General features: G+C 35.8%; 1 protein-coding gene across 3 annotated transcripts in view; it reads left to right on the top strand.

The window, feature by feature from the left end:
* Positions 1 to 24145, top strand: part of SKIC3 (SKI3 subunit of superkiller complex) — a 140912-nt gene that overhangs the window by 62581 nt on the left and 54186 nt on the right. For all 3 annotated transcript variants that reach the window (XM_081230448.1, XM_081230446.1, XM_081230447.1), the window contains exons 4-19: positions 900 to 1043; positions 2122 to 2213; positions 2624 to 2699; positions 3224 to 3364; positions 6848 to 6946; positions 7054 to 7162; positions 14523 to 14663; positions 15514 to 15615; positions 16453 to 16592; positions 18741 to 18827; positions 18914 to 19017; positions 19710 to 19836; positions 20470 to 20649; positions 20976 to 21100; positions 22028 to 22281; positions 23455 to 23557. In XM_081230448.1, coding sequence (XP_081086574.1) covers positions 900 to 1043; positions 2122 to 2213; positions 2624 to 2699; positions 3224 to 3364; positions 6848 to 6946; positions 7054 to 7162; positions 14523 to 14663; positions 15514 to 15615; positions 16453 to 16592; positions 18741 to 18827; positions 18914 to 19017; positions 19710 to 19836; positions 20470 to 20649; positions 20976 to 21100; positions 22028 to 22281; positions 23455 to 23557 — 2024 coding nt within the window. The remainder of the gene's footprint in view (positions 1 to 899; positions 1044 to 2121; positions 2214 to 2623; positions 2700 to 3223; positions 3365 to 6847; positions 6947 to 7053; positions 7163 to 14522; positions 14664 to 15513; positions 15616 to 16452; positions 16593 to 18740; positions 18828 to 18913; positions 19018 to 19709; positions 19837 to 20469; positions 20650 to 20975; positions 21101 to 22027; positions 22282 to 23454; positions 23558 to 24145) is intronic.

Genomic DNA, 24145 nt, shown 5'->3' with positions numbered 1-24145 from the left:
GCATATAATTTTTATTCTAGGTGGTAGGTGTTGTTTAAACATTCATTACCACTATTTATTTATTTATTTACTTATTTATTTTTGGCTGCTTTGGGTCTTTGTTGCTGCGCGCGGGCTTTCTCTAGTTGCGGCGAGTGGGGGCTGCTCTTCGTTGCGGTGCGCGGGCTTCTCATTGCGGTGGCTTCTCTTGTTGCAGAGCACAGGCTCCAGGCGCACAAGCTTCAGTAGTTGTGGCACGCGGGCTCAGTAGTTGTGGCTCACGGGCTTAGCTGCTCCGCGGCATGTGGGATCTTCCTGGACCAGGGCTCAAAACTGTGTCCTCTGTATTGGCAGGCAGATTCTTAACCACTGTGCCGCCAGGGCAGTCCCGCCACTGTTTATTTTGAACGTATTTGGTACAGTCACACTGGGGTCAACCTACTTTCCTAGCGTATAATTTCAATGAAAAAGATCTGTTAAATATGGGGAGATGTTATCATAGTGAAGGAAAATATGGGAATTGGATAAGGTGAAATGATATGGAGAATAGTTTTGTGAGGGACTAACAGCAGTGTGGCATGGAGGCAGGCAGGATGGTTGGGTGGTAAGAATGGTCTTATTGTTCTTTTTATACTCAGTATTCTCAAGGGACAGAGGGAGGCATTTGGTAGAGGCATCAGGAGTACTTGGGCAGCTTTTAAAAAATATACCTCATATTTCATACCCCTTACAGTCACCGATCCAGTCCTACTCCCTCTCCCTGAGGAAACTGAAGACCACAGGGGTTAAGTGATATTCTTGAGATCGTCCATTTAGTGGTAGATCCAGATTTCCTGACTCCTAGGTAGACTGTCTTTTGATTATTGTTTGTCCATGAGCTTCCAAAATTTAATTACCTTCTCTTTTAATTTTTTAATCAGACAGTGTTAAAACAAGAGAAAAATAACTATAATGCCTGGGTTTTTATTGGTGTTGCTGCAGCCGAGCTAGAACAACCTGATCAGGCCCAGGGTGCCTATAAGAAAGCTGCTGAGTTAGAGCCAGACCAATTACTAGCTTGGCAGGTACGTAGACATTTTTATTTACTATGTTATAGGAAAGAACTTTTTCCCATTTTTCAAAATACAGCTAACAGTTTTACAATTTAGCATTTAAACCTCCATTTACTCAGTATAAGAAAAAAAATTAAATTTATTGATCTTCTAAACCTGAAAATTAGTTGAAAAAAAATGGTGCCAAGAATGCTGTTTACCACTATTTAATCTCCAATCCAATGGATTATTTCCAAATGTTAGGGCAGAAATTGAAACATGATTATATAAATCTCCAACTTAATTATATGTGCATATTAGAGACTTATGAAGAATATTCTTTATGCTTACCTGAGGGAAAAGAAATGTATATTATGTTTTTAAAATATGTTTTTAAAAATGAAATAATACAGAAAATTTGAAATTCTATATATCTGAGTACTAGTTAAATTCCTTCTCATTTAATGGTCTTCGTGTTTTTTTACTTGGTTTCTCCAGCTTTTTCATATTTAATAACTTTCATATCTCAGTCACATCTTGGAAACTATGATTAATAGGGGTAGTAGGCTCTGGAGAACATGAACCTGTTTGTCTCAGGTTCACGTGAACGGCAACATGAGTAGGGTTATCTAGTAACATCTCCCTGATGCCAGCTTTTATTATGTACTGATTGGTTTAGGATATCTGATCTGTATTTGAAGCAAAAATGACAATTTCCAAAGACTACTTGGATTTTTCTTGTTTGACCATGTGAAAGTAGTGTCACGTGGTAACGTCTTAGGTGTTAAGATTGCATAATAATTATTAAAAGGTATTTTTTTTATTGTGAAACACTTCAAGTATATTTTCAAAAGTGAAGAGAATGGTAAAATGAACCCCTCTATGCCCACCATCCAGCTTCAGTAAAAACTCACTCATGGCCAGTAGTTTTTCACCTACTCCCTCCTACCCCCAATTATTTGGAGGCACATCCCAGACATTTTATTTCATCTGTAAATTATAATAATCTCTATCATAAATAATCTTCATAGATTGTCAGTTTATTTAGCAAAATAAACATGAGCACACTAGATATGTTTGGAAGAATAATCTCTATTGTTTTCTCTTTTAGGGGTTAGCAAGCTTGTATGAGAAATGTAATCACATAAATGCTAAGGATGACTTACCTGGTGTTTACCAAAAGCTCCTGGATCTTTATGAAAGGTAATCAATATGTGAGGAAAGGCTAGTTTCTTTAATGGCTTGAATTAGAATAAACTGATTCAAAATTATATAGAAGTACTCCAGACATTTACTGGGAATTGTGAATCATTTTTCTTTCAAACTGTTGCTACAGAATCTCTTGATTGTGATTGAAACACTAATCGTAAGGGGATTGACTCATTTGAGAACTTTGATATTATTTTTAGTCAATATAATAGAAGATAATATTCCTTAAACCTTTTCTTTTTTATGAGATGCTCATTTTATAAAATTTTACTGTAGTGTGATAGAGGATATGTTCTAATTTTAAATAGTGCCTAACATTGTTTTGGGGATATTTTAATTTTTGTGTCTTAAGTCCTCAGTTGTTTTCATTAATCAGATTCAAAATCCTTTTCTTCTATTCTAAGTGTTGACAAACAGAAGTGGTGTGATGTCTGTAAGAAACTTGTGGATCTGTATTACCAAGAAAAGAAACACGTAGAGGTTGGTTAATGATTTGCTGGGGTAGTAGATTTCTTTTAATAAAACCATTATTAAAAGAAAGCTTTCCTGTAGCTTAAGGAAAAATTTAGAAAATTAATTGTAGTGTGGTATCAAAACAAATCACAGTGCTTTGAAAACTGTAACTTGGAATTCAAATTTCAGGTGTCATTATTTCCAAACTTTTTTGAAACTGGGCAGGGATAAATAAAATAAGTAAAAATATCATCTGTAGAATTTATTGTCCTGTTTGTGGTGTCCGACTGCTGATGCTGTAGGTTATGAAGATTGGGGCATGTAGTCATTATCCCTGTATGTACTCTGGTATCTCAGTCATACTTCTAATATAAGCACAATGTGGATTTGCCCAATCATCTTATTTTTATGGAATTCATAATAGATGGAGTTCTGTGCTTTTGCTATTTTTGTGTATTAGCAGATAAAAATATTTTTACTTATAGATTTAAAAATTTTAAATAGCATTTTAGTATTTTAGATAAAGTAACCATTTTAAATCTCCCTGATAGGTGGCCCGAACATGGCACAAATTGATAAAGACACGGCAGGAAGGTGGTGCAGACAACCAAGAACTTCATCAGCTATGGAAGAAATTGACTCAGTTGCTGGCTGAGAGTACTGAGGATCAGAATAATGAGACCCAACAATTGGTACTACCCATTTATTCCCCACAGTTTGTGTCATGAAAGTTGATCATTTAGTTGAATTTAGAAAATGGAAACATAACAGTATGATATAGAAAAATACTGTATGTCAGACTAGATATTTTATAAATGTTCAATTTTAAATTCCTAGAAGCTCTTCCTGATAAAGTCAGAATTACAGGCCTACAGTTTCACACTAAGTCTGGACAGAGTGGAAATAATATTCAGGGTATCAGAATTTTACTTCCTTGTATTCATAAGAATTCACAATAAATCAGTTACTTAATCACTGTAAAAAAAGATACTTTTGCAAAACTGCTATAATTTCTAAAAAGTTGTACCTTAAAGGTGTGTTTCTTTATATTTATGAACTAAGAGTACTAAATTACTTTCAGGTTTAACAGTTCAACTAGACTTTTTTTTATTTATTTAACTTTTTATTGGAGCATAGTTGATTTACAATGTTGTGTTAATTTCAGGTGTACAGCAAAGTGAGTCAGTTATACATATACATATAGCCACTCTTTTTTAGACTCTTTTCCCGTATAGTTCATTACAGAGTATTGATTAGAGTTCCCTGTGCTATACAGTAGGTCCTTATTAGTTATCTATTTTATATATAGTAGTGTGTATATGTCAATCCCAATCTCCCAATGTATCTCTCCCCTGCCCTTTCCCCACTGGTAACCATAAATTTGTGACATACATCTGTGACTCTATTTCTGTTTTGTAAACAAGTTCATTTGTACCATTTTTTTAAATTCCACATGTAAATGATATCATATGATATTTGTCTGTCTCTGTCTGACTTACTTCACTCAGTTTGACAGTCTCTGGGTCCATCCATGTTGCTGCAAATGGCATTGTTTCATTCTTTTTTATGGCTGAGTAATGTTCCATTGTATATATATACCACATCTTCTTTATCCATTCCTCTGTTGATGGACATTTAGGTCGCTTCCATGTCTTGGCTATTGTAAATAGTGCTGCAGTGAACGTTGGGGTACACGTATCTTTTCGAGTTGTGGTTTTCTCTGAGTATATGCCCAGGAGTGGGATTGTTGGGTGATATGGTAGTTTTATTTTTAGTTTTTAAGGAACCTCCATACTGTTCTCCATAGTGGCTGCACCAATTTACATTCCCACCAACAGTGCAAGAGGGTTCCCTTTTCTCCACACCCTCTCCAGCATTTATTGTTTGTAGATTTTTTGATGATGGCCATTCTGATCCATGTGAGATGATACCTCATTCTAGTTTTGATTTGCATTTCTCTAATAATTAGTGGTGTTTAGCATCTTTTCATGTGTTTTTTGGCCATCTGTATGTCTTCTTTGGAGAAATGTCTATTTAGGGCTTCTGCCCAGTTTTGGATTGGGTTGTTTGTTTTTTTGATATCGAGCTGTATGAGCTGTTTGTATATTTTGGAGCTTAATCCCTTGTTGGTTGTAGAGTATTTTATTTAGAGTATTTATATTTAGTATTTAGAGTACTTATACCTAGAAATATTCCTTTTTAATGTACACATTTTCAAGTAATTGAAAAGAATTTTTAAAAGACTTAAAAAAACCTATTGGTTTTGAACCATAATTGGAAAATATTTTCATCATTCTATTTTTTATATTTGTAAGTTTAAAAGTAAACTTAATTTCATATTATAGTAAATAAACACTCACTGTACACTTGCTAAATTTAATAGAATTTTAAAATGTGAACAATTATAGACTCCATATAGGATTTGAAGCTCATTTCTTTATATGTTCGTTCATTTGTTCACTCATTAATTTGTTCCTTTAATTAGAAAATATATATGGAGAACCTATTACTATATGTCAGGCAATGTCCTAAGTGGTAGGAATAAAAACGTGAGAATAAGATTTGCATTTGTTTGTGTATTGGTTTATCTGTGTATAGATTCAGTTGTGGAAAAAATTGAACACTGACAAAATTAGGTGATTTATTAACTTCTTTTAAACCATGTCTTCATATTATGACTTATTTCCTTAAAATAGTATCGGTTACCAGGATATCAAACACATGTCAAAATAAGTAAAAATATTTTGAATTATCTATACTATACGCTTCCATGAAAGAGAACTAATTATACTTATCATTTTAAGAATTGATTTCTAATTGTTAAATAGGATAAAAGGATTTTTTTGGGGGGGAGGGTTATTTTCACCTTGAATGCTAGTGATACTCTGCCTTATTTAAGTCTGTTCAGAAAAAAAGTATCACATATTTACCACGTAGATTAATTTCATTACTATTTTTTTTAAACCTGTTGTGCTAGACTGTTTGTTAGGCTTCTTTTTTTTTTCTTTTTTTGCAAGATCATTAAACTTTATCAGCACAGTAAAATTTTACTTATGTATACAGACTTTATACCATACCTTAAAATGAAAATTTGAGGTGGTGAACTGTATTATGAATTTTTATTATAAAGTCATGGAAATTCATTTTGAAAAATGTAGAACTTATGTAATCAAATGAATGGTATTCTTTATTTTTACTATTTTTTTAAAAAAATATTTATTTTTGGCTTCATTGGGTCTTCGTTGCTGTGTGCGTGCTTTCTCTAGTTGCGGTGAGCAGGGGCTACTCTTTGTTGCGGTGCGCAGGCTTCTCATTGCGGTGGCTTCTCTTGTTACAGAGCATGGCCTCTAGGCATGTGGGCTTCAGTAGTTGTGGCTCGCGGGCTCTAGAGTGCAGGCTCAGTAGTTGTGGCTCACGGGCTCTAGAGCGCAGGCTCAGTAGTTGTGGCGCACGGGCTTAGTTGCTCTGCGGCATGTGGGATCTTCCTGGACCAGGGCTCGAACCCCCTGTGTCCTCTGCATTGGCAGGCGGATTCTTAACCTCTGCGCCACCAGGGAAGTCCCATGAATGGTATTCTTTAAAGTGCTTGCCTTGGATTCTGGTATTGCTGTCCTTGCTGAGGAAATATTTAGGAGGCTTCTTTTGGAATTTTCTTCAAAGTCAGTTAATAATACCATGTAAGAAGAATGATTTCATGATAGTTCAGTCATATCTCTGGTTTTTTAGCAAAAGTATAACTTAATAAAAATTTTTTTTTGAGATTGAAGATTTGCTATCCTGAAGATGTTCCAAAGACTGTGCTGGTGATTTCAGAAGAGATGTTTTAAAAGTGATCTGAGCAGTAACAGCTACACTGACATATGACACTGTACCTCTCAACTACTTAGTAGGGAGCAGCAAGCACTTACAAGAATATTTTGTTAAATTAATGTCGCTAATTTATAGTTATCCCTTATTAGTTCAGTGCAGCCTGCTGGCCAGTTGGAGTTAGATGTATTCCAAACTTAATTACACATTTTTTTCCTCATTGAAATTGTAGGGCCAGACAATAAAACACATTTGCAGTTACTAGTTAAGGGTATGGTTTGTATAAGTAAGTCTTTTGTGTTCAACTATTTATTGTATTTGTCATTTAAGTATGCTACAGATAATAGCTTTTTGTCTCTTTGTTTCAGCTCTTAACTGCTTTTGAGAATGCACTGGACTTATCAGATAAGATTCCTAGTGAAGATCACCAGGTGCTTTATAGACATTTCATTCAATGTTTATCCAAAGTAAGTTGATTTTTAAAATCTCTAATGTGACTTTCTATTCTAATTAGGAAAGTGCTCACAAGTATATTTTTCTGCTACTCACTTTATTTTACTTTTATATTTTCAAGTGTCCTCATGAGACTGCCAGGTTGAAGAAGGCTTGTGAAGGAATGATAAACATCTATCCTACTGTACAATATCCATTAGAAGTGCTTTGTTTGCATTTAATTGAAACAGGTAATTTATTGTTTGTTATATTGTGTGTCCTAGAGGTGTGAGAGTGATGTTGCTATGAATCAAAAATTGTTTTAGTGCCTGTTGTGTGTAAGGCATTGTTTCAGTATTTCTGGACATGAGAGGAAGTACAATATGTATTCTTTGTGCACATGAAAAGGCTAAGAAATACAGGAAGGTATAGTGACACAGAGGAATTATGAGCTACTGAGTTTATTGTTGATCAGTGAAGTATTTTTGTAGGTAGGAGTTGAAGAAGGTCTTGAATTTTCCACAGAAATTAGATGAACAGAAGAAGGTGAAAGATACGCCACATGGCATGAGCAGAGGAATGGGACTAGGTGTGGTTTTGGGGAATAGTAAAATAGTTTTATTTGCTGTAGTAGAAAGAATAACTAAGATATATTTTGATTAAGTAAGTTAGACTGTATTACACAAGGATATGAATGTCATGCAAAAGATTTTGTGAAAGATTAACATTCTCAGTGTTAATGTTATGTGGTATGTCAATGTCACAATGACATTGTTACAAATACTATAGTATGATAAAGTAATGAAGTTTGTGAATGATCTACTTTTTTAATTAAACAGCAGATTCAAGTCAGAGAGTGTGTCTTAGTGTATGCTTCATGCTGTTGCTTCTTTGTGTACTTTTGTTGGGGGAAGAGAGAGAAGTGATGGCAGCTAGCCTTCTGGGAGTTGCCAAAACTTGTAGCTGTGGATATCTTGTGCTTGTCAGTTGACAGGATGTTGACCATATTGGTTTTCACAACAGCTGCTGTCCGTTTTGCCAGTGTCTGTGCTGAATATGTGTTTTAAAAAGAATTTGAATATCATTCCTGTCCATTCCTGTATTCACCTGATAGGAGTATAGTTCATAGAAGTCAGTCATTGGAATGGAAATAACAGTACCAGCACCAGTGTGGTAGTGATTGTAAATTATTGCAGAGCTTTCCTAATCCATTTAAGTTTTTTCACTTTGTTGCTAAATGAGTATGGACGTGGGAATGCTTTGTATGTTAATGACCATCGCATGCTTCATAATTGAAAAATGGTTGAAAACTAGTGCTTGAGGTAAATGAGGGAAAATTCCTGTTACGAAAGTCTCATTGCACTTATCTTGGCTCTCCCCACTCTAACTTTCCCTTGTAAGTCCAACTTGTACTTTTTTTCCCCCTGGTGTCTGAATTAAAGTCCAGAACTCTTCAGTCTTGGATTTTTTTTATGGTGAGAAGTAAGCAGACCCCCTTTTCCTTACTTTAACTGAGTCAAAGATACACGTGCAAGAGCAGTTTTCACTAACATGAGAAAAGAAAACATTAAAAGTGTTGTAGTGAGTAGATTTATGAAGTATAAAATCTTAAACTAATATGGTGTGCAGGATAGATTATACAGAAGATAGACTAGATTGGGTAGAATAAGTGATGCTAGGAATGAATGAACTATAGGAATGAATGAACTATAGGAATGAATGAACTGGGAATATGATAGCAGCAATTGAAAGTAACAGGTGAATGCAAAAATGGAAGAGATTTCTTAGAGGTGAAGGGAGGGAGAAATCAATTTTAACTTTCAACTCTCCTGAAAAGTTGCACTAATATGGAATGATGGTTTGTACGAAAGGTAAGTTGTTGAGAGAAGCTGTTAATGGGCATTCAGAGGGAAATGCTCATCAGGGTTTGCCCATGAGAGATCAACAAGGTTTAGAAGCCGTTTGTGTGTACGTGAAAGGGAACGGAGTGGATGACTTCAGAGGATGCCTGAAGGGCGGAAAGGTGAAAACTGTACCTTGGGTAGTGTTGGCTGCCTTGAAGGGAAAGGGAGGAAGAGGGGGAAGAGGGGATGGAGGACAGAGAAGCGAAGAGGGTCAGAGAGGAAGGTGGGGGACCTGATGCAAAGCAACACAGAAGGCAAGGAAAGAGCATTTCAGAAAGGAGGTCTGTCTTGAGAGATTGAGCAACTAATTTTATGAGTAGGAGGCCTTTAGTAGGGCTGTCTTTTTTTTTTTTTTTTTTTTGCGGTACGTGGGCCTCTCACTGTTGTGGCCTCTCCCGTTGTGGAGCACAGGCTCCGGACGCACAGGCTCAGCGGCCATAGCTCACGGGCCCAGCCGCTCCACGGCATGTGGGATCTTCCCAGATTGGGGCACGAACCCGTGTCCCCTGCATCGGCAGGCGAACTCTCAACCACTGCGCCACCAGGGAAGCCCAGGGCTGTCTTTTTTAATCAAAGTGATTGAATTGGAACTTAGAATACAACAATGGGAAAAGAGTAGGAAGAAATGGTTAGCAGGTATAAAAAGAAGCAATCCAGGGACGGACTGACTTCATTTAAGGGAGAAGAGGAGGAAGTGTGAGAGGGGGATAGTAGGCTTTTAGAGGAGAAAGAGAATTGCAGTAACTCTCCTGGCAGGAGAGTTTCAAGAAGAAAGGGCTAGTTAATGTTATGGATGTTGCCTTGAGGTCAAGGAGGAAGAGGCATGCTAAGAGACTTTCAGTACAGGAAGCATGCTTATGATTTTTTTTAAATTTATTTATTTATTTTTGGCTGTGTTGGGTCTTCGTTGCTGCACGCAGGCTTTCTCTAGTTGCAGCAAGCAAGGGCTCCTCTTTGTCGTGGTGCGCGGGCTTCTCACTGCGGTGGCTTCTCTTGGTGCAGAGCACAGGCTCTAGGTGCATGGACTTCAGTAGTTGTGGCACGTGGGCTCAGTAGTTGTGGCTCGCAGGCTCTAGAGTACAGTCTCAGTAGTTGTGGTGCACGGGCTTAGTTGCTCTGCGGCATGTGGGATCTTCCCAGAGCAGGGCTCGAACGTGTGTCCCCTGCATTGGCAGGCGGATTCTTAACCACTGCGTCACCAGGGAAGTCCCTATGATTTTTTTTGTGTGTGGATTTTTTGTTTGTTTTCCTCTAATAGGAAGCATAGTTCTAAGTCACCCAGTTTCTTCAACCTTTAGCATGAGACCCAGTGTGTTCCCAAGATAAGTGGACTGATTTTCTTTATTGTGTGGCCTCTGGTACTCATCCCTCCACCCATTTTTCTGCTATTGGGAAATTCATGGCTGTTCACCCTTTTCTCTCTGTTACTGTTCAGCTATTGATGGTTTGTGCCATTCCCTCATTCTTGAGGTGCTTACATGCTAATTGGCACAAGAAGATACACTGATGTGTTTTTTTGAGGACTGATCAAATGCTTTCTTAATAGGCACATATAAGCCTATAATGTAGATTTGTTGAGTAAATATGCCCTAGTATATCAAAAAGCCTACAAAATTATAGAAGAAATAGGATCAACAAGTAGTCTGCAGAGTTTTGCCCATAAATTCAATACTTGACAAAATGGTTTAGTAAAGAGATAGCAAAGGGATTATCTGATTGATTAGAGAGAGTGTTGACTTTTGTGAAAAAAAAATACCATTCTCAAAGAGGGTTTGGGGATGGGTATTTTGCAGAATTTAAAGAGATCTATGTCCTGGCAAAGGGGAGTGGGTAGGTGGATATTTACATGTATGGTACACCAAGGAAGACTTCTTTCCCTGCTGAAATGTGGGTTGTAAGGATTTGTGGAATGGGGAGTTCAGGCTTAGGTACATTCTGAGGTGAAGCATTATTTTGGGGTGGAAGTTTAATAGTTAATGTAGGATAGTAGGAAGAAGCTGTGCTTCATGATTTCTTTTTTTCCTTCTTTTCATTGCTCCTTTAAGCCAAACTTTCTGTGTATTAAGAACTTGTGAAAATCTGTGAGGTCTCTTAAAGGCTGATCTATCCTCCCCCAGAGTACTTCAGTGCCTGCAGAATTTGCTGCCTCACAGCAGTTAATCACTGGGTTCTTTTCCGCTGGGGACAAATATATTTCATTCTCTTTTGTCCTCCTTTGCATGTTGAGGCTTGAAGACTCATTTGCAAAATGACTCAGTTTATAAAGCTTCACATAACAAGTAGTGAATAGCTTTCACAGTTGTCATCTGATGAAATGTTATTTCATGCTAAGTGACCTTTTGATTTATTTTGTTTTGCTTTATTGCTGAAATGCGGGAGGATAAGAAAGCTTGTTTCTTCAAATCCAAACAGAAAAGAGTTTAAGATTTTCTGTTCCAGAAATATTAGAAAATCCAGGTGGAAATAAAAAAATGAGTACATGTTGTTTTTCTCCTGCCAAGCTAGGTTAATTTAAAAGAAAAATTCTACAGCACTGATGAATTTCTTTGGGATGTCAGAAATAAATTAGTTATTAAAAAAACCTCTTGCCTTTTTTTGTGATAAACTTTAGGAAACAGAATTCTTATAGGTATTACTGAGCATCTACTCTGAACCTTTTCAGAATATCTTTTATCAGCTCCAAGTCTACCTTGCCTTATTGACAAATAAAAATAATATTGCCAAACTGTTTTAAAGTCACTAAATCTGGAATCTTAGAATCTCTTAAATGTTAAAAAGAGCAGATAAGTTAAATAAACAATTTTCTATTCAAAAACAATGAAGTCTATTTCCTTTCTGGTTTTATCCTCCACATTTATTCAGGTAGTATTTTCAACAAGAATAAGTATGGAGAAGAAGTGGATTGAGAGTTGAAGCTGGAATATTCCTGTCTCTTTACACAGGATCACTAGTGTTGTTATTACTGTTGATGGTTTTTGTGAACACTGTAGAGAAATCCTCTAAGTGCCACTTGGTCCTATGTAGAGAGTATGTTATCCAGGGCTAGATGTGAATATAGTCTCCCCGAATCTCTTTTTGCTTTTATAATTGTGCTCCCAGATGTTAGCAAAGGGGAATATGTTAGGAAAATTCCCCTTGTTTAAAAGATTTTTGTGTTAATCCTAGACCTTTTGGAAACTATTTTCATCTGCCTATTCACACTTTGCTCACCTGTGTGCAGTTTTTAGTTACCCTAAATATGGATGATTTTTTAGGAAAGATGCATGATTGGCTTTTCTTCTTTTCATCCCAGGTATGTTTTCTGTAATAAGGGCAGTTTTTATAGCCAAGATAGACTATCATGAATTGTGTTTCTGTGGAGTAAGAGAGAGTTTTGACTCAGTTGGATAGAAATCGAAGGTAAAATTTTAGTAGCCATTTTATTTTCTTTTTTAGAATGGTGAATGTTTTTAATTTTCAGTATTAATTCTCAGCCTTTACCTATTAATAGACTAAGCCTTTTGGGACATCAATTCATAGCGGTATTTTTAAAGGATCATTACAATATTTAATGAATGGCTACATGTACAAGATACTATACTAGTCCCTAGCCTACCCTTCAGAAATTACTGTTTAGCTACAGAGGCAACAAAGACAGGATATATATGTTATAAAGCTAGTAATACAGTTGGTATATGGTATTGGTAAATACTGTAGACTGGTGATTCTTAAAGTATGATCTCTGGACCAATAGCATCAGTATCACCTGACAACTTGTTAGAAATGCAAATTCTCAGGTCTAATATCAGACCTACTGAATCAGAAACTTTGAGAGCAGGGTTCAGCATTTTTTGTTTTAACAAGTCCTCGAGGTTATTTTGATATCTAGGTTAGACAATACCACTGGATATAAAAGGGGTGGGGAAGCCCCAGTGGTTTGCTTTTGGAGGATATAGGGTGTATGGAACTAGGCATGTCTATTCTTGGAATTCATATTTATGGAAGCGATAGTGAGAACATATTGATGGAAGGGAAATTCTTGTCTAGAAGCAGGCTTGTGTCTTTTTTACTGGCTTATTAACCAAGATAGTATTTCTTCCAGTTTATTCTCATATTTCACCAAACAGTATTGAAGTTTTAACTCTTTAGCCATTATGAAGTCTTTGAACTTTTGGTGCTAACTTGGACTTCTAAATTAATATATAAAATGTTACTTAGGGATTATATATATTGTTGTATATCTGTGTTTTTTTTTTTTTTTTTTTTTTGCTATACGCGGGCCTCTCACTGCTGTGGCCTCTCCCATTGCGGAGCCCAGGCTCCGGACGCGCAGGCTCAGAGCGGCCATGGCTCACGGGCCCAGCCGCTCCACGGCATGTGGGATCTTCCCGGACCGGGGCATGAACCCGTGTCCCCTGCATCGGCAGGCGGACTCTCAACCACTGCGCCACCAGGGGAGCCCGATATATCTGGTTTTGAAAAATTTGAAATATATAAGCTAAATGGTATCATGCAAAGAATTCACCTTTGACATCTGTTACTGAAACAGTGCTTCCATATGCGGTTTGGGGCTGTTTTATAGAGATATTAAAGCATCAGGTCTCTTTTTCAGATAATTTTTTTTTTTTTTTTTGCGGTATGCGGGCCTCCCACTGCTGTGGCCTCTCCCGCTGCGGAGCACAGGCTCCGGACGCGCGGACTCAACTGCCATGGCTCACGGGCCCAGCCGCTCCGCGGCATGTGGGATCTTCCCGGACCGGGGCACGAACCCGTGTCCCCTGCATTGGCAGGCGGACTCTCAATCACTGCGCCACCAGGGAAGCCCCAGATAAATTATTTTTATTTGTTCCCCTTATTTATTGCTTCAAGTTGTAAATTACTGTCTCAGTTACTTTTTAAGAATTTCCATATGTGATTAAACAACTTATTAAAGTGGTGAGTGGTAGTCCCAGTTTATTCTCAAAACAGAAATCATATTTTCCACCTGTTTTTGTGCTTTTCTGGGAACAGGAATTCTGAGAATGATTGAGGTTGGAGAAAATGGAAATACAATATAACAGAACCTACAATGTTTTCTAAACTAATTTTTTTTACCAAAACAAATTCAAAATGTAGGCATTGGATGATTACTACATAAGCCTAACTGTTAACTTACATAGGAAAAGAAAGTTTTGAATGTAAACTTAAGAAGAATGTGACTAAGTCTTTGTTCAGTATCCTGCTGAGTAGCCTGTCTTTTGATCCTGGGCTCCTGGAAGAGTCCACTACATCTGGCATCTTGGCTGCTGCATCTCTAGCAGCACGTTGTTGTCCAGGGAGAGAGATTGGCAGAGATACTGTCCTTTGACAGGGATTCCTTCATCTAACAACCAAAGTTCTTATTGCTGATAGCAAAGGGAGACCCGGTGGCACACAGCGGGCTGAGTCTTAGCCTCGTGGCAAGTAGCCATAGGTTTCTTGCTTGAAACCCTTGAGTACGACAGCAAGTTCGGTTTACCCGTACTGCTGTGTGTAAAGTGGTTTCTACTTCTGGTATTTAAGAAGAAGAAGGAACATCATTTTCTTTATGAGATGTTAATATTTTCTACATTTGTTGGTCTATTTAAGTTTCGAATTCCTGGAATCAAGATATGGAAGTGTATGCGTAAGACAGCTCTTGGGATTTAAGTGTACAGGTTTTGGCACATATTGGTATGTGTATGCTAATAACTTTTTCTTTTAATTCCAGGAAGCCTTACTGATGAGGGAGAACAGTATTGTTGTAGATTAGTGGAAATGGATTCAAAAAGTGGTCCAGGTCTCATTGGTTTAGGCATTAAAGCATTACAAGACAAAAAGTACGAAGATGCTGTTAGGAACTTAACAGAAGGTGAGTGTTCAGTGTGCAACGTATAACATGAGGTATAGTTGTTAGCAGGCATTTATCTTTGGGCCTTTCTTTAAGGAATATATATATTTAGGATAGAAGCAAAAAAATGTACTTACATACTCTGGAGTCTGCTTAAGTTTGAATTCCAACTCTGCCACTCACTAATTTCAAGACCTTACGAAAGTTAATTAAACTCTTTGTGTCTCAGTGTTTTTGTTTGTAAAATAAGGATACTATCTCCATGTAAAATAAGGATACTATCTCCATGCTTAGGAGGCTTTAATTTAGTCTTATCAGGTATGACAATTCTGGATGAACTGTCTTTCATACTGAGGTCTGAATGACAAATACAAGCCTGGCAGCGGGAGGAGCATTTTAGGCCAAGAGTTGAAATAGTCTGAGGTGAGAGAAAAGCTAGTGTTCAGGGAACTCCTGATCGTTCAGCAAGATTTGAAAATAAAGTATGGGAGCAGGAGGGGACAAGAATTGAGGCTGGAAAGGGGGCTCGCAAACCTTGTTAAGAGGTTTCCATGTTATCCAAAGGGCAGCTGGGAACCAGCGGAAAGTCTTAAGTAGGGGAATTTCATAATCCCATTTGTATTTTTAGAAATATTCTGGCTACAGTATAGAGAATGAATTGGAGTAGATGGCAAGCACTTGCATTGATCTGGGATAGATGATGGAGGTCTAAACTGAAGTGGTAGGCCATGGAATCAATGTGACTTTGTGACTGATTAGATATGGACTACAAGGGAGAGGGGAGGAGTCTGATTTGGGGAGTGGATTGTGGTGCCGTTCATCTCAGTCGTAATGGAAACCTTGGATTTTGTGATTACTGTTATCCTTTTAGGGTTAAAGGAAAGCCCTCTCTGCACAGCTGGATGGTATCGTCTGGCAGAAGCCCAAGTCAGAATGCATAAACCTAAGGAAGCTATTCTTTCATGCAATCAAGGTATTCTTGACATCTTCCAGGGTGGCCAACCCTGTTTCTTTTCATCTTAAACGAGAATGATAATGGTGCTTTATTTTGTATTTTAAGTTACCAACTAATTTAAATTTCATTGAGGAGGTTAAAAAAAAACACACCAAGTCTGTGTGCATGTCTACTACTATATTTTTAAACCAACAGTGAGTATTTATCAAAGGTTTCCTACACTTGGAATTTTGACAAAGTCAGTTTAAGCTTGTGTGGTGATGCTCTGTCTTTGTAACAGGGAAGCTTCTTGTGTGACCTGCGACCTTCACTCTAACGTAGATTCTTGATTCCTTCAATGTAGGTAATAGACAAGGAGAGGTATCTTAGAGCCTATCTGCATGTGCTCACGTAGGTCAGGTGTGGGGTAAGAAATCAGAGAAGCGATGCACTGCTCTTGGCCTGGCTGGTGACCTTGCCTCTGCAGTTGGGAAACAGTTTACCTTGGTTCATCCTAATTCAGCGACTTTTCCCTTCCATTATCCTTAATGTGCTATTTTTGTGACAGATGCTTTGGCTAAGGGTTAACCTCTGTTATGTAGCAGATATAGACAGCCATTGTTGTGTTTCAGGATGTTCAGTTTTATTATATGTTACGTGAAGATGGAGGTTTTAAATTTAGATCTGTTTCAAATTCAGATATTTTCACAAAGAGTTCAGGGAAGAATTTATATTTAGCTGTGAATTATTCTTCATGTATATTGTTTTGACAGTTTATTCTTATTATATCTACAATTTGTTATATGTTACCCTTAAAAAGAAAAAAAATGTGAAGTGATATGATTGTCTTCATTCAGATATCCTTAACTTTGTCAGCTCTGAAGAACATAGATAATCTTGGTGTCTCTGGTGGCAATCTTCATCAGAAGAATCTTTGTCTTCATTTGAAAGCAGAGGCTTTGATTAAACTCTCAGATTATGAATCTTCAGAGGAAGCAATTCGTACTCTTGATCAGGTAGTCTTATCATTGCATTTTTCCCTTCGCCTTATTTAGTTTTCGGTCAACCAGACATCAACCACTCTCTGCTTACCACAAATATTTACTTACAAAAATTTTGTGTTAGAGGTATGAATTCACCACCTCTGCACTTTTTGGAAACTCCTAAAGTTATTTGTTTGCCTCTTGGTTAAGTACTTACAGTGTTCTTCATATGATGCAATTTCTTTCTTTAGTTCTTGCTCTTATTCTCCTTTTCTCTTTTTGCCCTCTTGGGTTATCAATACTTGATTATTATTAATTTGGTATTCTAAATTTTTCTCTCCAGAAAATATTTCATAGATTATTGACAAGAATTATTAAGGACACTTGTAGCTTCATGGTAGAGAATGTTACTTGTTTTATTCAACTTAAAAAACACTCTGAGAAAGATTGATATTTAAGAAGGAAACTGATTTCTTACTGTTTCTGATTCAAGCAGTTTGAAATTCCCTAGCAAAAACTAGGAAATTATGAATTATAACAACATGGTGCCTTTAACAATATAAAGATATTTTTCAGATAAAGGCTATTTTTGGTATAAAATTAAAATTATATCACTCAGTATATTGCAGAGTTCTGAATTTTTATAAAAATCATTGTTTTTTATATTTCAAAAGGCTTTGCATTTCATAGTTTTTCTTTAAAATTAGAACAGTTGTCAGGATCCTTCAAGAACAGATATCTTATTTTCTTGTTTTCTCTCAATACTTGCCTTCCACCAATAGTGTGTTTTGGGTGAATGCTTTGGAGAGGCCTTTCCATACTCTTTTTTTTTTTTTTTTACAAAAACAAAAACCAAATGAAAAGTTCCTTGAAGAACTAGTAGAATCCAAGTCTGAGACAGAAAATGTACAAAATGAGCCCAGGACACCTTATAATGCTAGAAACCAAAGAAACCATAAAAGGCTATTAGAATTATGTCAGAAGCTTCGCTCAGGAACTAGCATGAACTGATTTTTACTGGCTAAAGGGGATGGTTTGAGCAGTAGTAACTGCAGTAGATTAAAACACATCATTTAAGTTTAAATCCATGTGTTAATGATGATACCAAAAAAAATCAACAGATCATCCTCAGTAAAGTGAATCTTTGAAGGATGCTAAGGAACCAATTGGAAAAAATCGAAGTATTTATCCTATGTTTCCTTTATGAACTGTTCCTCAGAATGATCAAATAGATAATGAGAGGAGGGGAAATTTCTCTTTGTTGAAGTATGCCATCGAATAAGGAAAGAAGGAATGATAGAATTAGAAAATCACCATTTTGCAGTCCATAATGAATTAATAGATCTAGGCATTGAGGATCAATGGCTGCTTAACATCATAAGAAGAAAAGACAGCTAGACGTAACCAGGTGCAAGTACACATGAGGTATTCTTGCCAGAATATCAAACCTGAATCATACCAAAGTTCTAGACCTACTAATTTATAGAAGATACAGGGGACCAGGGAACATGTCAATACCATGACAATACAATCATCAAGAGCCAGACTCTGAGAAACTGTGAAAGTGGCCCATATTTTTCAACAGTTAAATTTTAAGGGAGAAAAAAAGAGATGGAAGGGAACCCTATAGATTAAAAGAGACTTAAGAGACATATCAGCCAGTTGAAATGTATGTACCTTATTTGGATTTTGATTAAAACAAATTCTTTAAATATTTTATGAGACAACTGATAAATTTGAACACTGGTTAATTATTTGATTATGTTAAGGATGTATTGTTGGTTTTGTTTATGTGTTTATAATGGTAGTATGATTATGTTATTAAAAATAAATGTATTTTTTAGATACAGATACTAAACTATCAGATGAAGAGCTATAATTTCTGGAGTAATCTAAGCAGGAGTGTGGTGAAATGGGTGGAGGTATAGATGAGAAAAGATTGGCTTTGAGCTAATAATTTTGAAACTAGATGATAAGTACATGTGGGTTCATTATGCTATTCTCTAATTTTTTAATCTATTTGAAATTTTCTTTAATAAAAAGATTGCAAAGAATGAAAGTGTTAATAGTGATAGAAATCAGGACCTCCAAGTCTTTATACCGTGGTCATTCTTTAGTTAAAGCAAAACACTGCTGCATTGTGTTGTAGATTTATAGCAATTCTTTACAATTATTTTCTAGGTTTCTGATGCAAATAATATCCCAGGACTTTCGGTTCTCAAAGGCTTGGCCTATCTGAACAAAGGCTCATTAGATGAAGCTTCAAAGGTTGGTGTTTTCATTTAAACTGTTTTTTTTTTAAGTTAAAAGTTATTTTTATCTGGATATGGAATTGATAGATATATACTTTACAGATTATGGAAGACCTTCTCTCTTCTTACCCTGACCTAGCTGAAGCTCATGCCCTGGAGGCTTTGATTCATTTTACCAAAAAGGACTATCTACAAGCAGAAAAATGGTAAGGATGTATTTAGATTGCTCATAAACCTAGTCCTATCTTAATTTAATATTTCTTGAAAAATTCAAAATGAATGGGTTTGATAAAGATCTAGTTTTACATAAATTTGATCTTTGTAAGCCTTAGTTTTTTGGGGGGTCTTTTTGGGGTTTTTTGGGGTTTTTTTTTTTTTGCGGTACGCGGGCCTCTCACTGTTGTGGCCTCTCCTGTTGCGGAGCACAGGCTCCGGATGCACAGGCTCAGCGGCCATGGCCCACGGGCCCAGCCGCTCTGCGGCATGTGGGATCCTCCCAGACCTGGGTACGAACCCGTGTCCCCTGCATCGGCAGGCGGACTCTCAACCACTCTACCACCAGGGAAGCCCCAAGCCTTAGTATTTTTAAGAAATGTATTTAGCATGTAGCACAGTAACTATAGAAAATTTCATGATGGGTTTGAAATCTCATTAGCTGATCATAATGTTCAGTAAGCACATATAATGTTTGGTTTTAAATTTGGTTTCCTCTTCTAATCATTTTTTTTTCTCATGATCTATATCCTAAAGTAATGACTTGCTTCTAATTTACCATCCTTGAATAAGTCAAACTTTCATTGTTCCAACTAGGTGTCTCCTATTTTTTTTTAAATCTATCTATCTATCTATCTATCTGTCTATCTATCTGAATATTCCTTTCTTCCCTTTTGTGACTTAGTTTTCAGCTAGCTCTTGAGAAAGATGCTGAAGTTGCTGAATATCATTACCAACTTGGGTTAACGTATTGGTCTATGGGCGAAGAAACAAGAAAAGATAAAACAAAGGCTCTTACCCATTTTCTAAAGGTAAGATATGCTATTATTTAGTTCTTAGTTGAAATGGATTCATTATGAAATCAAATATAATAATCACATAAGTTAGGTACTTAAAATTACTCTACTGAATTTTTTTGTGTGTTTCATCTCTCACACATAAGGTTTTGTGAGAATGTTGTATGGATTTTCAAGGAGAAAATTAAATCATAAAAATGTAAAAGTTACTAATTTAAGAAACACGTGTTATAGAAAATGAGACATAAGTACCTTTGGAAAACAATACTGTTTTTAGGTAATTTCCACTGTACTTTTATTGGCATGTGAGTCTTATATACTTCTACATGTTTAACTTCTTATATTTTAGATGTGTAACACCTAGAAGTTGTACATTCCTATCTTGACTCATAGAAACAGATTGATGAAATAATAACTCTAATTTCGCATTTCTTTTAGCAGAGAAATAGTATTTTTATACTTGTTTGTTTTTTGTAACCGGTGATGGCCAGTTTTCATGTCTGCTTTAAATCTTACATTAAAGGATGTTTTGGCTATTTTTGTATATTTAATTTTTTTCTTTAATCTGTGTATTTATCTTTTGTTTTTTTAAAGGGACCCATCTAAACAAACTTCACTATTCTGTTATTATCAATTTTTATTTCACAGGCTGCCAAACTGGATACATACATGGGCAAAGTTTTCTGCTATTTAGGTCATTATTACAGGGATGTAGTAGGAGATAGAAACAGAGCCCGTGGATGTTACAGGAAAGCTTTTGAATTAGATGACACTGATGCTGAATCTGGAGCTGCAGCAGTTGACTTAAGTGTAGAGCTTGAAGAGATGGTATGTCTAATAATTTAAACACTTTTGTCCTTTTTTTTAATCCTGAGTATAGAAATAGAAATATTTTTATATGTGTACGTGAAAGTTATTATTTTTTAATTTTTATTTGTAGATGCTATAGAAATATTTCTGCCACTCCTTATAAATAGTAAATTTTCTTTTTATTGGCAGATATTAAATTACTTAATGTTGAAAGTGTGGTTCAGTATATACCAGTGTAAGTTTAAAAAATCAAAAGTGGTAAATGAAAATATATCTGTTTACATAAGTGTTCAGTATTTTTATAATATTTAATATCTCTAATACTAGTCTTTTCTTTTTATTAGGAAACTGCCTTAGCTATCCTAACAACAGTCACTCAAAAGGCAAGTGCTGGAGCGGCAAAATGGGCCTGGCTTAGGCGAGGACTATACTATTTAAAAGCTGGTCAACATTCTCAAGCAGTGGCTGAGTAAGGCACCTTTCTATATTTAACCTCTGATAGACAGCCTAATGGTTCCTTAAATTAAACTCCATTTATATCCAAAATGAACTTATAAGTTGCCTCATACCAGGTTGTATTTCGAGGGAAGAAATAGCAAAATTTATTTATGGTTCATTGGTTCTTATTATCTGCACGGCACTGGAATTACAAAATTGGATTAATTGATGTCCTTGTGTCAAGGAGAGAGCCATCCAGGGAAGTGAAGTCTTAATAGTATAATGTATATAGCAGGTTCTCAGTAGACATGTAAGGAATGATAAAAAGCCAAGGTAAATATCTTTGTTGTTCTCCCACTGACAAGCATTGTTTTGGGGAAGGGGAGACACTGGCAGCTTGAAGGGCATTTGGAGCAGCTCATTTTTAGTAATTTGATTTGAACCATGTAAAGAAAATATGTTTGAGTCAAAGTTGTTCTGATTTATGTTAATACCTAGAATACAGGCATTTAAAATTTTTTCATGGCTATGGAATCTGATCAGAAATTTAAAGCATGCCTGTTGTTCCTGTTTTTCAACTCTCATATTTTTGTTTTGGTAGGAGGCTTGGTGGGGGCTTATAGACTGATGAGGCATATTGAGATATATACCTATTCTGGTAGGATAGGAAACTGCAGTTCTCCTACATAGTCCAGGGAAAGAAATTTTGGTGAGCATTTCTTCAAAAATTTATTTTGTTTTGATTCATTCTAAAATTACAATAAAATTTCTTAGTATTAAAAAACCCATGTCATAAAAGGAACAGGTATACTTGCTTTAAATAAATATGTTTTTCCACTTTTATCTATAGGAGGAACCATGGATATGTGCGATTCAGTTAAATTACTTTGTATTTTTCTTTCAGATATGGAAGTAGTTCTATTACTTTTAGTTCTCTTACTCTTTCTTGAAATTTTAGTTTACAGGCAGCATTGAGGGCAGACCCAAAGGACTTCAATTGTTGGGAGTCATTAGGAGAGGCATATTTAAGCAGAGGTGGCTATACAACAGCCTTGAAATCCTTCACAAAAGCCAGTGAGCTGAACCCCGAATCCACATACAGTGTGTTTAAGGTTGCAGCAATACAGCAAATCCTAGGCAAATATAAAGAGGCGGTAGCTCAATACCAGCTGATCATTAAAAAGAAAGAAGATTATGTGCCTGCTTTGAAAGGTAATTTCTCTTTAATAGCTCCTTTGTCTTTTGTGATACTGAAGTATAAAATCCTTGAATAAATTTCTAAATGTATCGAGTAACTTGAAAAGAACTTCTTTAGTCAACAGCAAGTGTCTGGTATGAACCGTTTATAGTATAGCTTGTTATATAGATTTGAATATAGAAAGATGAAATTTTGTTTCATAACAGTTAATAAATAGTAATATGATAGAGTTTTAGCTTTTAGATAAAAAGTATGATAGCTGTGGCATCTAAAAATGGATCTCTAAAACAAGAATTTCCCTGCTCTTATATTTTGATAATTAATTCACTATATTCTCAGAATATCTTAATACCTTTTAGTTACTTTGTAAATTATAGAATCTCATTTTTAAACTTTTTGAACTTTAGAGGCAACTTACATTGTTTTGTAATTATCTAAATTAATTTTAGTTCCTTTATAGATACCTGTTCCTTCTTAACAAATTATTTTTGGTAATTTAAAGTAAAACACCACCATCCATATTTAATTAATTTTTTAAGGATTACTTCTAACCATTAAAAAAACCTGGAGCTCATTATATTTGCTTCCCTCCTTTTCCTTTTTAAAGAAACAGTGGGGGGTTTAATTTAGAAATAGTGTATGTTTTAAGTGACATGTAACTTAGGCCTTGAAACCCTTTTTAAAAAAATTTTTTATAAAACTCCTTAACAGAAGGAGAACTCACATTTATTACATGTTTACTGGCCACTTTAGGAAATTGCTGTTTCATTATTTTTTATAGTATAGTTTGCTACATAGTTTTGAATATAAAGAGGTCAAATCTTGTTTCACAACACCTAATAAATGGTAATATGATAGCAAGTAGCATCATATTAGGTATTATTAGGTAATATCCCCATTTTCAAAGCTAAGGTTTTAAGAGGTAAGTAATTTGCCCAAAATCAAGGAAATTCTTAGGTTCCATAGATAGTTTTTATCGTTTAGTACATGTTTACTCCAGGAGAACCCTGCAATTTGAATTCTTTAATAAATGCATCAAGACCATGCTTAAAGATAACTTTTATAAAATACCATTAAGTTTTGTTCTCTGGAAAGTGGCTGTAATATAACACCAATGAATTTATTTGATGTTCATTCTCAGTGTTTCTTTTACATATTTTAACAACTACAAACTTCCCTGATTTTAGGTTTGGGTGAATGCCATCTCATGATGGCAAAAGCAGCTCTAGTCGATTATCTTGATGGGAAAGCTGTAGACTACATAGAGAAAGCACTGGAATATTTTACTCGGTTAGTATCATTATTTATGAGTTCATTTTCTTAGTATTATATAATAAAGCCAATTTTAGGAAATCATGCTTTGTTTATCCTGTTAGCTATGGCAATCATTCAGAATCTCAAACATAAAAGAGTAACAGACTAGTCAGTTAATTCTGTAACATACATATTGTATTAATTTTGCACTGGGGAACAGATACAATTTCTTGCTTTTAGCAGCTGACATGCTGGAAGCATAGAGAAGGATGGGAAGGAAGAAGCAGTCAGCTAGTGGAGCAGCAGCTTGGGTACCACGTGTTATTGTTCTCTTTCAGGAGACCTAGAGATGCAAGTATCTCTAATTGGAACTGATTGGAAAATGGGGCTTCAGGTGCACAATAGGCTTTACATTCAGTGATCAGGGCCCATTTCAGACTAATTGGTAGAGCTGAAGGTGAAGGGAGATGAGCAGTCTGATTACTCCTGGAGAGAATCTGTGTAGAAAAAGAAATGATATCAAATAACAAGAAATAAATCAGAAAAATTTCAGTAAATCTGGTTATTTTGTAGAACTAAATTCATTAGTTAGGTAGAAGTGTTATTTGTGATAGATGACGAAAA

The sequence above is a fragment of the Mesoplodon bidens genome (assembly GCF_964165515.1).
Source record: "Mesoplodon bidens genome assembly, chromosome: 4".
NCBI classification, from domain to species: Eukaryota; Metazoa; Chordata; class Mammalia; order Artiodactyla; family Ziphiidae; genus Mesoplodon; species Mesoplodon bidens.
The sequence above is the reverse complement of the archived record's forward strand: the minus strand, read 5'-3'. Positions and strand labels throughout refer to the sequence as shown.